This window comes from Pristis pectinata, chromosome 9, assembly GCF_009764475.1.
Source record: "Pristis pectinata isolate sPriPec2 chromosome 9, sPriPec2.1.pri, whole genome shotgun sequence".
Lineage (NCBI taxonomy): Eukaryota > Metazoa > Chordata > Chondrichthyes > Rhinopristiformes > Pristidae > Pristis > Pristis pectinata.
In genome coordinates this window covers 2195203-2208479 of record NC_067413.1, presented here as the reverse complement: position 1 = coordinate 2208479, position 13277 = coordinate 2195203, and the positions used below count along the sequence as shown (strand labels likewise).

The window sequence follows — 13277 nt, the reverse complement described above, 5'->3', positions numbered from 1 at the left end:
CAGTCCCCCTCAAAAACCGATATCTCATTTTAGATTCGGTTGGAGAGGATGACTTCATAGAGGAAGACCTCAGCAGCCAGGACCTTGGCACCGTGTCTGATACTGTGGTCCAGCAGAGGAAGAGACATGCAGTGGTTATTGGGGATTCGATAGTAAGGGGTACGGATAGGAGATTCTGCGATAGCGATAATGAGTCTCGGATGGTGTGTTGCCTCCCTGGTGCCAGGGTACGGGATATCACAGACCGTGTCGAGAATATTCTGAGGGGGGAGGGTGAGCAGCCAGAAATCTTGGTACATGTAGGTACCAATGATGTAGGTAGGAAAAGAGAAGAGGTCCTGAAGGAGGAATACAAGGCATTAGGGAGAAGGTTGAAAAGTAGGACCTCAAGGGTAGTAATCTCAGGACTACTACCCGTGTCGCGTATCAATGACAGGAAGAATAGAAAGCTCTGGCAGTTAAATGCGTGGCTGAGTGACTGGTGCAAGGGGCAGGGCTTCAGATTCTTGGATACCTGGGACCTTTTTTGGGGGAGGCAAGACCTATTTGCTAAGGATGGGTTGCATCTAAACTCCAAAGGGTCCAATATCCTGGCGGGAATGTTTAATTTAGTTGTAGGGGAGGGTTTAAACTGATCTGGCAGGGGGATGGTAACCAGGATGCTAGGTTACAAGATGCTAAGGTGAGGGAGAAAGTGTATAGAAACGAATCCATTGAGGATGGCAAGAATGACAGGCAGGTGATAAGTCAGGATAATTTACTGAATAATAGAAGTACAACAAATCCGGATGTTAGGATACAGAATGTTAGGATCGGGGATGAGGATGTTCGGATACCGAATGTTAGGATAGGGGATGAGGTCTACACGAACATGTCTAAGATAGTAGGTAGCGAAGATAGTAAGAAGGATGGACAGGTAGAAAGTCAGGATAATCTGCTGATCAATAGAGGTACAATAAAATCAATAGCAGATACCAGTCTAAACATACTATATTTAAATGCACGTAGCATCAGGAATAAAGTAGATGACCTAGTGGCACAACTACAGGTTAATAAATATGACATCGTTGCAATCACTGAGTCGTGGCTTCATGATGGATGTGATTGGGAACTGAATGTCAAGGGGTATACAGTATATAGGAAGGATAGGAGGGTAGGCAGAGGGGGAGGTGTGGCCATGATGGTTAGTAGCGATATAAAATCAATAGAAAGGAAGGACATTGGGTCAGAGGAGGTGGAATCCTTATGGGTGGAGCTGAGAAATAGCAAGGGTAAAAGAACAATAATAGCAGTCATATATAGGCCCCCGAACAGCAGTCAGGAAGTGGACCATAAGTTGCAGATTGAGATAGAAAAAGCGTGTCAGAGTGACAATGTGAAGATAATTATGGGGGATTTTAACATGAAGGTGGACTGGGAAATGCAGCAAGGCGGTAGTACTCAGGAGAGTGAGTTTGTGGAATGTCTAAGGGATGTTTTTCTGGAGCAACTTATTGAGGAGCCCACCAGGGGATCGGCTGTTTTGGATTGGGTGCTGTGTAGTGAACCCGAGGTGATTAGGGAACTAAAGGTAAAGGAACCACTGGGAACAAGTGATCACAATATGATTGAGTTTAGTTTCAAGTTTGAGAAGGAGAAGCTGATAACTGGTGTATCGATATTTCAGTGGAATAAGGGAAATTACAAAGGTATGAGAGATGAGTTGGCCCAAATTGATTGGAGGAGTAAGTTAGCTGGAGGGACGGCAGAGGAAAAATGGAAGAAATTTCTACAGGAAATAAGGACAATGCAGGACAGATATATTCCAAGAAAAAGGGTTTTGAATGGAAAAAAGGCACAGATGTGGATAACGAGGGAGGTGAAGGATAAAATAAAAGCAAAAGGGGCGGCGTACAAAGTAGCAAAAATTAGTGGGAAAACAGAAGATTGGAACGATTTTAAAAATCTGCAGAGAGAAACTAAGAAGGTCATTAGGAAAGCAAAGATGAGTTACGAAAGGAAGCTGGCGGACAACATTCGGAAGGATTCTAAGAGTTTTTTTAAATACATAAGGAATAAAAGAGAGACACGGGTTGACATAGGACCAATTGATAACGGTGCAGGAGGTATTATAATGGATGATAGTGAGATGGCAAGGGAATTGAATGAATATTTTGCATCGGTCTTCACCGTGGAGGACATAAGCAATGTGCCCATTAGTCAGGAGTCTCACGAATTGGAGCTGAGTTCAATTGAGATTAATAGGGAGAAGGTGCTTGGAAAACTAAAGGGGCTTAAGGCTGATAAGTCTCCCGGACCGGATGAGGTGCATCCCCGGGTTCTGAAGGAGGTGGCTGTGGAGATAGCGGAGGCGTTGGCGATTATTTTTCAGGAATCGATAGATTCTGGCATGGTTCCGGAGGACTGGAGGGTAGCGAATGTAGTTCCGTTATATAAGAAAGGTGGGAGGCAGCACAAAGGCAATTACAGACCTATTAGTCTGACGTCAGTGGTGGGAAAATTATTGGAGTCTATCCTCAAGGAGGAGGTTACCGAATACCTAGAGGCGCAAGGCAAGATAGGACCTAGTCAACATGGTTTTGTGAAGGGGAGGTCCTGTCTGACCAACCTATTGGAGTTTTTTGAAGAAATCACAGGTAGGGTGGATAAGGGAGAGGCGGTAGATGTTGTGTATTTAGACTTTCAAAAGGCCTTTGATAAGGTGCCTCACAAGAGACTGATTAATAAGATGAGAGGTCATGGAATTATGGGCAGGGTAGCAAAATGGGTGGAGAATTGGCTGGTTGGCAGGAAGCAAAGGGTGGAAATAAAAGGATCTCGTTCTGGTTGGTTACCGGTTACTAGTGGTGTGCCGCAAGGGTCGGTGTTGGGGCCTCTCCTTTTTACCTTGTACATCAATGATTTGGATGATGGAATAAATGGTTGTGTGGCTAAGTTTGCGGATGACACCAAGATAAGTGGAGGAGTAGGGAGCATAGAGGAAATAGAAAGAATGCAGAGGGACCTAGACAGTTTAGGAGAATGGGCAAGAAAATGGCAGATGAGATTCAATGTTGAGAAATGTGCAGTTGTACACTTTGGAAGTAGAAATAAGCGGGTAGATTATTATCTAGAAGGAGAGAAGATTGATAGTGCGGTAGTACAAAGGGACTTGGGGGTACTTATACAAGATACCTTAAAAGTTAACCACCAGGTTGGATCGGTGGTTAAGAAAGCGAATGCTATGTTGGCATTCATCTCGAGAGGTATAGTGTATAAAAGTAAGGAAGTGTTGATGAGGCTCTACGGGGCGCTAGTGAGGCCTCATTTGGAATACTGTGCGCAGTTTTGGGCCCCGCATCTTAGGAAGGATGTGCTGACGTTGGAGAGGGTTCAGAGGAGATTTACGAGAATGATTCCGGGAATGAAAGGGCTTAAGTATGATGAGCGTTTGTCGGCTCTTGGACTGTACTCGCTGGAGTACAGAAGGATGAGAGGGGACCTCGTAGCGACATTTAAAATGTTGACAGGTAAGGATAGAGTAGATGTGGCTAGGCTGTTTCCCTTGGTGGGCGTGTCCAGGACCAGAGGGCACAATCTTAGAATTAGAGGGTACAGTTTCAAGACAGAGATGAGGAGAAGTTTCTTTACCCAGAGGGTGGTGAAATTGTGGAACTCCTTGCCACGCACAGCAGTGGAGGCCAAATCAGTGGGGGTGTTCAAGGAGGAGATAGACAGATATCTAAATAGTCAGGGTATCAAGGGATATGGGGATAAGGCTGGCAAATGGGATTAGAATAGTTTTTTTTTCTCTCTCTTTTTTTCCCACCCCATTTCTTTTTCCCTTTTCCTTGGAGCAGACTCGATGGGCCGAATGGCCTGCTTCTGCTCCCTTATCTTGTGATCTTGTGATGACCCTCACCAATTTTTACAGATGACTTATAGAAAGCATCCTATTTGGATACACCACAGCTTGGTACGGCAACTGCCCTGCCCGACATCGCAAGAAACTGCAGAAAGATGTAAACACAGCTCAGCACATCACAGAAACCAGCCTTCCTTCCATGAACTGTCTACACTTCCCACTGTCTCAGGAAAGCAGCCAACATAATCAAGGACCCCTCCCACCCCAGACATTCTCTCTTCTCTCCCTCCCATCAGAAGATATAAAAGCTTGAGAGCACGTACCGCCAGGCTCAAGGACAGCTTCTATCCCGCTGTTATCAGACCCTTGAACTGATCTCTTACATGATAGAGATGAACTCCTGATCTTTCAATCTACCTCGTCACGGCCCTTTTGTACTTTGTCAACCTGCACTACACTCTCTCTGTAACTGCAACATGATTTCCCTTTTGTACTACCCTGATGTACTTATGTATGGAATGATCTGTCTGGATGGCAAACAAGCAAAAGCTTTTCTCTTCATCTCAGTACATGTGACAATAATAAATCAATTACCAAATCACTAGAAGCATTAGACTAAGCGAGGAAGAGTTTACAAGGATGGCCCCAGAATGGGGAGGTTCCAATCATCAGCTACAGCTGAACACGTGGAGAGAGGAAATGTTAGTAGGGTCAACAGGTTTAACTGGATTAACTTGCAGCAAATGTCGCACTTGTGGGAGGAGTGCACAGATAAAACATCTGCAAAGATCCATAACAACAGTATACGGAGAAGAGGAAGGAAGGTGTTCCCTCCGAGGACGGCCCAGAACCCAAGGTTGTGATGACGATAAATCCAAATAGAAACTCTAAAGAGACTTCATCCATTGCCTGGAGAAAATGTAGAAGTGACTCCCCCCTAAAGAGAATAAAGCAAAGAGGCATTTACTAACTCGGCTAAACACCGAAGGGACAAAGGAATTACAGGATCTGCTGATAGGGCTACATGAACAGGAACGAGGAGATGTTAGGCTGAATGGCCTGCTTCTGTGCTACGTCCAGCTGCACTGATACGTCACGATTGAACCAAGTTACTCGTCTATCATGGATGAGGAACAGCAAAAGGCAATTTTCTGAGTTACCTGAGATACATTTTTACAGTCCCTGAAGAGAAACTCGAGTCCATGGGGATGAGTGGGTTCCACAGACTGACTGACGTCAATCAACCAGATCTGCAAAACAAAACACAGGCTGGCTAGATCAGGTCATCCTCACGAAAGCACAAGGTGAAATCTTTGATGCAACAAACAATAGTGCTGGAGAAATTCAGCGGGTCATGCAGCATCTGTGGGAGGAAAGAAACGGTCGATGTTTCAGGTTTGTTTGTTGCTCTAGATCCCAGCACCTGAAGTCTCATGTCTCCAGGAAATCTTTGATCACTGGATTGAACATCACTAGTAAGGTCAGCATTAACTGCCTGTCCTGTGCTGCCCCACCTGACGTCAGTGGAGACAGAGGTTGCAGATGCTGGAATCTGGAGCAAAGCCAATCTGCTAGAGGAACTCAGCAGGTCAAGCAGCATCTGTGGAGAAGGATAGTCTACATTTCAGGCTGAGACCCTGCTGAGTTCCTCCAACAGTCTACTTTTTGCCCGGTTAGTGGTTTCCTGGTCTACTCCAGAGGGCAGTCACGAGCCGACCACACTGGCAGTGGGTATAATTCACACACATAGGCCAGACCAGGTATGGATGGTAGGTTTCACTCCCCAAAGGAGATGCAACAGGATGGGTGCTTATGATAATCTGGTAGTTTTGCAGTTAACATTAATTCTTTTCATTCTAAATTTATTTAATTATTGAATTTAAATTTCCCACCTGCCACAGTGGAATTCAAACTCTCATTTCTGGATACCAACCCAGTCACTGAATCACCATACTCACTGATAATAACCTTATAATCATCACCCCACTTCAACAATACTCACTGCTTGGTTGAGACCCTCCTGGTCCAAAAAAGTATGCTATAGCCAAGAAAGCTCATCAGCACCTCAGCTCATCAGGCTAAAGGAATTTGGCATGACCTCTTTGACCCTCACCAATTTTAGAATCAGTGCACCATAGAAAGCATCTATCTGGATGTATCACGGCTTGGTACGACAACTGCTCTGCCCAGAACCGCAAGAAACTGCAGAGAGTTGTAGACACAGTGTGGCACATCACGGAAACCAGCCTCCCCTTCACAGACTCTGTCTACATTTCCCATTGCCTCGGTAATCGATACATGTGACAATAATAAACCAATTACCAAAAAAAGTCGTCTCCCTTACACTGGGGACTGATCACAGGTTGGGGCTGCGTTGCAGAAAATCTCCCACACAGGTGATCCTGATCTGCTGCTCCCCTGTTACTTTAGTTCTCGCACTACCACTGACCCACGTCCTTGGATCCCAGAGTCTTCCGATGAAACTCAACGCAAACTCCAGGAGCAGCACCTCATCCTCCAACCGGACCCAACACAGTCATCCAGACTCAATTTCATACATGGATTCTGCTGTTCCCACTCGTGCCTGCTGTGGAGCCATCACGTGTTCCTTTATTTGTCCCTTGACCATCCCTATTGTCTATCACCGTCATCCATTTTCTCCTCATTTCCACCCTTCTACAGACTCTTCCTCCCTCCCTCCGTACCTGCTTAAAACCTGTTTTAGCTAATAACTTCGAGATCTAATAAGTCATCAGCTTGCAAAGTCTGTAGAACTGCAGACAATTTGCAACACATTAACTTTCTTCCCCAGAAATACTGTCCAATTTGGTTGGAATTTACAGCATTTAATTTATTTAACTCAGTTCCACAGTAAACCAGTTTTTAACCACTCGACTACCGGAAAAATCTCAATCTTTTCTGCACCACACACACACACACACAGGTGGTTGATGGTCAGCACAGAACTGGCAAGCCGAAGGGCCTGTTTCCACGACACACATCCTTACCTTCCCCATGTGCCACAACATGTTGTAGGCGCTCAGGTCAGCATGAACGAGGTTGCATTCAGTGTACAGCTGTTGCATCATCTGTAAAACAAGGCAGACCATCAAACCACAGCACTGAGAACTCTTTGGCAACTCACAGGCACTTCCAGACTAAGTTGAACACAGAAATCCTCTTGAAACCTTCAAGACTGTGGACGTATTGTTAATTCTTTCGGATTATATTTGAGGCATGCCCAGAAATATTAAAAAAAAGCGTTTTCATATCCTTGAGATATGAAGCAAAGAGCTTGTACTGAGATAACAGTTGCTTACATGCAAGACCTGGTGGTAGGCTCGTTTCATGTCTTCATTGTTAAGTTGAACATCCTTTAATTTGGGAGCTGCCACGTGATCCTGGCCAATGAACGACATCACCAGAACGTGCTTCTTGAGAAGAACCACCTCTGGACAGGGAATTCCAACTTTGTGCATTCTGCAGAATAAAATGGGACATCGAGTCGCACAACAACTTGCATTTATATGAAGATAAGAGAAGCAGAAATGGTTCATTCAGCCCCATTTCTGCCATTCCATAAAAAGGCTGACCTTCCACCCCAGCGATTGCTGAATAACCACAATCGATCTCCGTCTCAGATATACCGGTGGTACGCGCTTTCACGCTTTTGCGTCTTCCCATCGGGCAGAAGATACAAAAGCCTAAAAGCACGTACCACCAGGCTCAAGGACAGCTTCTATCCCACTGTTATCAGATTATTGAACAATCCCCCAGTATGATAGAATGGACTCTTGACCTCACAATCTACCTCATTATGACCTTGCACCTTATTGTCTGCCTGCACTTTCTCTGTAGCTGTAACACTAACACTTTATTCTGCATTCTGTTAGTTTTCCCCTGTACTACCTCAATGCACTGTGTAATGAAATGATCTATATGGATGACATGCAAAACAAAGCTTTTCACTGTACCTCAGTACCTGTGACGATAATAAACCAATTTACCAACATATATAGAACAACATAGAACACTACAGCACAGTACAGGGCCTTTGGCTCACGACGTTGTGCTGACATTTTATCCTGCTCCACGATCGATCTAACCCTTCCCTCCCACAGAGTCCTCCATTTCTCTATCATTCATGTGCCTATCTAAGAGTCTCTTAAATGTCCCTAACGTATCTGCCCCCACAACCTCTGCTGGCAATACCTAACTGAGCTTCCACAGCCCCTTGGGGAGGGAATTCCAAATCCACTACCCTCTGGTTGAACCAACACCTCCACCATCTCCACAGCCACCTTGGGATGCAGGTCATCAGGTCCTAGGGATTTATTTACTTTCAGTACCATTATTTTTTCCAATAATGATGCTGATTTCTTCAGCTCCTCATTCAATTAGACCTGTTCCCCACGTGCCTCAGATGTCTTCTGTGTTTATCTTTTGTTCTCACTCTGCCAGGGCCCCACATTAAGCTTGACTATTCTTTTCCCTTTTTTAACTATCTGTGGAAGCTTTTACAGTCAGGTTGTGTGTTTTGTGCACGTCCTGCTTTCCCTGTCAACATCTCAGTTCTCCTCTGCAGAGTTCTGAAACCTTCCTGATCTTTTCAGCAGCATTTCTTTCCATCTAATGTTACCTTAAACTTCTCTCATTAATCACAAGTGGACATGTTTCACGTTGGGGTTTTGTGCCTGAAAGGGATGATATTTATTGCAAACTATTTATTAACTCTCCAAACATTAACCATTGCTTGTTTACCTTTTAACATAGTTTGACATTTTACCAGAGCCAACTCATATCTTATACCTGGTTGGCTTAGTTAAGATCTAAGACTTGAGTTTCAGACTGAACCAAATCATTTACAATGTTTTAGAGTCAGAGGCATGCAGCAGAGGAACAGGCCCTTTGGCCCACCAAGTCCATACTGACCAATCACACACTTACATTAATCCCATTTTTTTGCTATGGGAACAATGGAGACAACTACATCAACCAGCTAAGTCCACATCAGCCGTTCCCAAACGTTACTGGTGGGAGCCACTACTAATACATCACACACTGTGGCAATTAAGTCTCTCTGCCTGCCAATGTGATTGCAATTTGGTCTGCAATTAACAGGAGAGAATTTAAAAATGCTTTACGTGAGGACCACAGTGACACAACTGTAGGACAAGACTGGTTCTAACCTGGTCAAGTTGTGCATTTCCTTTTCTGCCCACATGCGGATGATTTTGCGAGGATTCAGCTTGCTGAAGCGGTCTTTGAACCTGTAATCATCTTTGATGTACTTGTCCCGGTTTTTGAACTCATTAAGAGTTGTCTTGAAAACTTTGATGGCACACTCTGCGGGAACCATTTGGTCCCCCAAGCTGGGAAGGGAGAAAGAAACAAACAGTAATTAATTTGGGAAAATATTGATTTCAGCTTTAAATAAAACAAAAGGAGCAAAAATTTGAGGGATAAAGTAATGAATCTAATGAGAAATCAAAGGGAATTTTCTTTATACAGAGAGCAGCAAGAATGTGGAGGTTGACCCATAGGAATGGAGGAGGTGAACAGGAGGATGCAGTTAAGAAGAAGCCTCACTGAGGGATAAAATTCTGCATCAGCTGTCAGGAAATGTTTTGTTACAGGAGGAACATTGCTGCAGGCATTCTGTTTAAGTGTTACCGGGTTACGTAACAACCAACATTCACCCATTAAAGACTTGCAGAAGGAACAACTTCCTGTCCAATGAACATGAAGCCGAAGATAAAAACACCTGGCTCCTTCTACTTCACAGACTGCACAGCATAGAAGCAGACCATTTGGCCCAATATGACCACTCCAGGAGCCTCCCCTCACACTACACCGCCCCATTCTCTCACTCATCCTTTCTCCTTCCAGTAATCCCCTTCTGAAAGTCCCTGCTCCATCTGAAATCATTGCATTGCTTCGCATTTGCTGCACCTCACTCCGTCAGACTACTGTTTAGTTCATTCGCCCCGTGTGTTTATCCGGCTTCCTCAGACAAGAGGATGCAGATGCAGCCTCTCTCCTGCCCCCAAATGGCTCTGCATTTTCTTTTTCTTTCATTGTCTGCTTCCACCCACCACCCACTTGCCTGTGTCACTCATCCCCACCCCTCCTCCTGCCCATCATCCTTCACCTCTCGCCTACCGGCCCGTCTCACCACTCCCCCTCTCTACATCGGTCATCTCCCCTCTGCACTGTCAGTCCTGATGCAGGTCTCAGGCTGAAGCATTGACAGTTCCTTCCCCCCCCCCCCCCCCCCACCAACAGATGCTGCCTGACCTGCTGCATCCCTCCTATTCACCTCCACCATTCCTCATACGAGCAAGTTCCACATTCTTGCCACTCTCTGCATAAAGAAAGTGAAGGCTCTCGACCTGAAACGTCGACGGATGCTGCCTGATCCAACGGGTTCCTCCAGCCGTTTGTCTTTTGCCAAAGAAAATTCCCCTCAATTGCTCAGTAGATTCATTCCTTAGAGAATTCTTGGCTCTGGTCTCCCCCACAAGTGGAGTCACTCTGCCTACATTCATCCTACCCAACCCTTTTACACCTTCCTTCAGGCGAACCTGCAACCATCTCGTCCAACAAAGAGGTGCATATTATTCAGACTTTCCTGACATGTATAAACCTTGGAGTTCGATTTTCGGACAAGTACGTACCTTCCCCCATTAGCATGGAAAACCACAGACTCTTTGCCTGTGCTGATGCAGCCATTGATGTTTTCCAGTACCCCAGAATTCACCATCTTGTACAGCAGCAGGCGGGTCTTCGAATCTACAGCTTGATCCTGAATTGGTAGTAAAACATGACGTGAAGGAAAAAGCATGATTTCAAAAGAAGCCTGCACATTGCAATTGAAGTTGATCAAAACAATTACCTTTATTATCAGTTAGCTTTCCCCAGTGCTCAGGAGGCTGGGGAACGAAATACTTTAATATAAAAACAGAAAATGCTGAAACATTCAGCAGGTCAGGCTGCATCACTGGGAAGAGAATAGGATTAAAGTTTCAGGTTAGAGACCCTTCGTCAGAACATCACTCAGTTCTGGTGAAGGTCTTCGACATGAGACATTGACTGCTTCTCTTCCCACAGATGCTGCCTGACCTGCTGAGTGTTTCCAGCATTTTCTAATTTAGATTTCCAGCATCTGCAGTTTGTTTGATTTTCATGACCTGAATACTTTAACGGGTCAAATTGTAGTGATCACAGCTACACCACAGTCACCAAATCTTTGTGGCCACACAACTCCCATGGCACAGAAGCCACAAGCAGCAGCCTGACACCACCCACTGACTACCCTGCTGATCTTGTGGCAACTTGTGCTATCAGAAGGGTTTTCCAAATGTCACTAAGTCATAGAGCTACACAGCACAGAAACAGGCCCTTCTGCCCAGCTCATCCATACCGATGGAATTGACTACCTGAGCTAGTCCCATTTACCCACATTTGGCTCATATCCTTCAAAACCTTTCCTAGCCATGAACCTGCCCAAATGTCTTTTAAACATTGCAATTGTACACACCTCTACCACCTCCTCTGGCAGCTCATTCCGTATACCCACCACCCTCTGTGCGGAAAAAGTTGCCCCTCAGGTCCCCTTTAAATCTTTCCCCTTTCACCTTAAACCTGTGCCCCCTAATTCCTGACTTCCACACAGTAGTCGGCTGGCACCAAAGTCCAGGATCTGTTACTGCAAGCACTCAACCAGCTGCAGCTCTCTACAGGGCCACAGGTTGGCTGTAAACCATTGCCACTCAGTATCACTGAAGGTGCCTGTAACGATGACTTCAGCTCACTACAGTCCCACTCCAGAAGAGACAGGCAATACCTGTGTAAAAGTTATGTTTTAATTCAGCATCTTCCTCCAGTGAAAGGTATTAGGTGCATTACCCATTCTTTTTATATACTCAAGGGAAGTGGGCTTTGCAGGCTGAGCCAGCATTTCATTGCCTGTCCCTAGTTGCCCTTCAGAAGGCAGTGGTGAACTCAGCACAGCACAGAAACCAGCCTCCCCTCTGTGGACTCTGTCTACATTCCTCGCTGCCTCGGTAAAGCAGCCAACATAATCAAAGACCCCACCCACCCCGGACATTCTCTTTTCTCCCTCCTCCCATCGGGCAGAAGATACAAAAGCCTGAAAGCACGTACCACCAGGCTCAAGGACAGCTTCTACCCCACTGTTATAAGTCGCCTAGTACGATAAGATGGACTCTTGACCTCACAATCTACCTCATTATGGCCTTGCACCTTATTGTCTGCCTGCACTGCACTTTCTCTGTAACTGTAACACTTTATTCTACATTCTGTTATTGTTTTCCCTTGTACTACCTCGATAAGATCTTTATTAGTCACATGTACATCGAAACACACAGTGAAATGTATCTTTTGCGTAGTGATTTTTTTAAAATGACCTGTAATGGATGGCATGCAAAACAAAGTTTTGCACTGTACATGTGACAACAATAATAACAAACCTTCATTCATTCTACAAATGTTGTAGCACCAGGGGTGTGAGGAGACAGGAAAGGTGAAGAGTGCTATTTTTAGAGAGCAGTGAAGGTTATGGGGAAAGCAGATAAGTGTGTTCAAAATCAAGAACCTATTCCTACTGGCAGGAAGGCCAACAGCCAGAGGACACAGAGCTAAGAGTCACAATGATGGTGGAGATTTTCGTAAAGGACTTGTTGCAATCAGGAACGTGTTGCCTGAAACGGCAGCGGAAGCAGATTCCTCAGGCACTGTTAAAGGGAACAGAGGGAACCCTTGCGGAAAACTGCAAGGCTACAGGGGAGTGGGACTAATGGAGCTGTTCTTGGGAGGGAAACAAAGGACTGCAGATGCTGGAATCTAGATGAAAAAACAACATGCTGGAGGAACTCAGCAGGCAGCACCTTGTTGTTTTTTGTTCTTAGAAGGGGCCAGTGCAAACAATGGGCTGAATGGCCTTTTACACTGCAAGAGTCTGCAACAAACACCTGTCATACTGAATCGATAACAGCGAAACATACAGAAGTGGAGTGTTCTTTCTTTTCATGGATCTTGGCACTGCGACGCTGTTCTGAGTACGAATGCTGCTTTAGTGCATTAAAAACACGGTTAGAGAGTTTCAAATCCATCCCAATTCCATCGCCAACTTGGAACTCTGGAGCAAACTGAAAGGGAGAACATGTTTTGGATCATTAAGTAGCACTCTCGAGGTCAGTACAGTATCGAACAGTCTTTGCTCTATAGTTTAGCAAATGGAAACTTCCTTCCTCAAAAGCACCCTACAGGACACACGTCACGGTTAATGGCAATATCTGTTTATGTTTTCACACGTAGCATGAGAAGTATGCAAGTCAACGATTACACCAACCAACACCCATCCTACCCCACCCAAACATTACATTCATCAGATGTAAAACATTACTGACAG

At 45.1% G+C, this 13277-nt stretch overlaps 1 protein-coding gene across 1 annotated transcript in view; it reads right to left on the bottom strand.

Moving 5' to 3' along the window:
* riok3 (RIO kinase 3 (yeast)) overlaps nt 1–13277 on the bottom strand; it is a 39654-nt gene that overhangs the window by 9794 nt on the left and 16583 nt on the right. The window contains exons 6-11 of the mRNA XM_052023775.1: nt 12871–13014; nt 10522–10649; nt 9034–9216; nt 7165–7324; nt 6853–6933; nt 5005–5094 (exon numbers count right to left, since the gene is read on the bottom strand). Coding sequence (XP_051879735.1) covers nt 5005–5094; nt 6853–6933; nt 7165–7324; nt 9034–9216; nt 10522–10649; nt 12871–13014 — 786 coding nt within the window. The remainder of the gene's footprint in view (nt 1–5004; nt 5095–6852; nt 6934–7164; nt 7325–9033; nt 9217–10521; nt 10650–12870; nt 13015–13277) is intronic.